Source organism: Vavraia culicis, assembly GCF_000192795.1.
Source record: "Vavraia culicis subsp. floridensis unplaced genomic scaffold supercont1.167, whole genome shotgun sequence".
NCBI classification, from domain to species: domain Eukaryota; kingdom Fungi; phylum Microsporidia; family Pleistophoridae; genus Vavraia; species Vavraia culicis.
This window is the reverse complement of record NW_007360770.1, coordinates 1-1,062: the sequence shown is the minus strand read 5'-3', so window position 1 is coordinate 1,062 and position 1,062 is coordinate 1. Positions and strand designations below refer to the sequence as shown.

The 1,062-nt window shown below is 39.6% G+C and overlaps 1 protein-coding gene across 1 annotated transcript; it reads left to right on the top strand.

The window, feature by feature from the left end:
- Positions 1-1,062, top strand: VCUG_02699 (uncharacterized protein; the record flags this gene model as incomplete). The annotated part of the gene is made up of 1 exon (XM_008077518.1): positions 1-1,062. A coding segment is annotated over one exon (1,062 nt), but the record flags the coding sequence as incomplete, so codon positions are not given.

Genomic DNA, 1,062 nt, shown 5'->3' with positions numbered 1-1,062 from the left:
TGATGAGGTGTTCGAGTCAACAGCTCTGTACCAATCGCAGTTTCTGGCAACCATTGGAGAAAAATTTGCAGACAAGAATGTGCTCGTCGTGCTTGCGTTTCTCGGACTGGTAGTGGACAAAAACTATGCTGACATATATTTTAAAGGAAATAAGATGATTGTTTTTCCGCGACGAAGCACTAGAGACGTGAACATTCGCAGTTCACCAATCAAATCAAAACAGTTCCATGCATTCGGCCAATACATCAAAGAGTACTCAGAGATAAGAAAAGCAATGTTTAGCGAGGCTCAGTGCTATTTTATGTCTTCTGATCAAGAAATTCCGGGTGTTAGAAGCCTTAGGATCCATAAACATGTTTTCATCGATGAATTGGCAAAACTGCTGCGCATACTTTATGATGAGATTGAATCGCGTATCCTTGTTGATGGTAATCCTTACAATGTATTATTTCGAACTGAGCCTGCAGTGCCGAATGCTCCGTCCGAAGTAGACCAGCGAGCCCTTTCAATGATGCCATATAAGAAAATGGTGGATGTGTATAACAAATATTACGCAACATTCATCCATGAAATGTCGCCATCAGTGTTAACTCGTTGCCATCTTGTATTTCCTCGAGTTATTGGAATATATTTCTGCATCAACCTACAATCCAACCACATACATGCGCTGGGGATTACTTTACAGACGGTTTTCCCTGAGCACTTCTTCGAATATCCTTCAAATGGCGAAGATAGAAATGTTATCGTAACGAAAGTGTCTGTTACTCGACAATTGATCAGAAAGCTCAAGTTAATTGACATAAAAGATAATACTCGCGTACTCTTGCCTGTTTTGCTCTCTTACACGAGTGAAATTCACCTTACTATAGATGATCGTATGGCTAGCCTCGAAGAATTGATTATATTGAAGAAAATAATCAAAGGACACAATATAACCAGTTTTGTTGCGTCAATATTTGACATATACGGGTTTTCGTTTCACTACTTTGTGGAAGAGACCTCATTGGATAAAGAGAAAGTGTTGGTTTTAGATCTAAGTGAATGTTCCCTCGAGGAGCATGA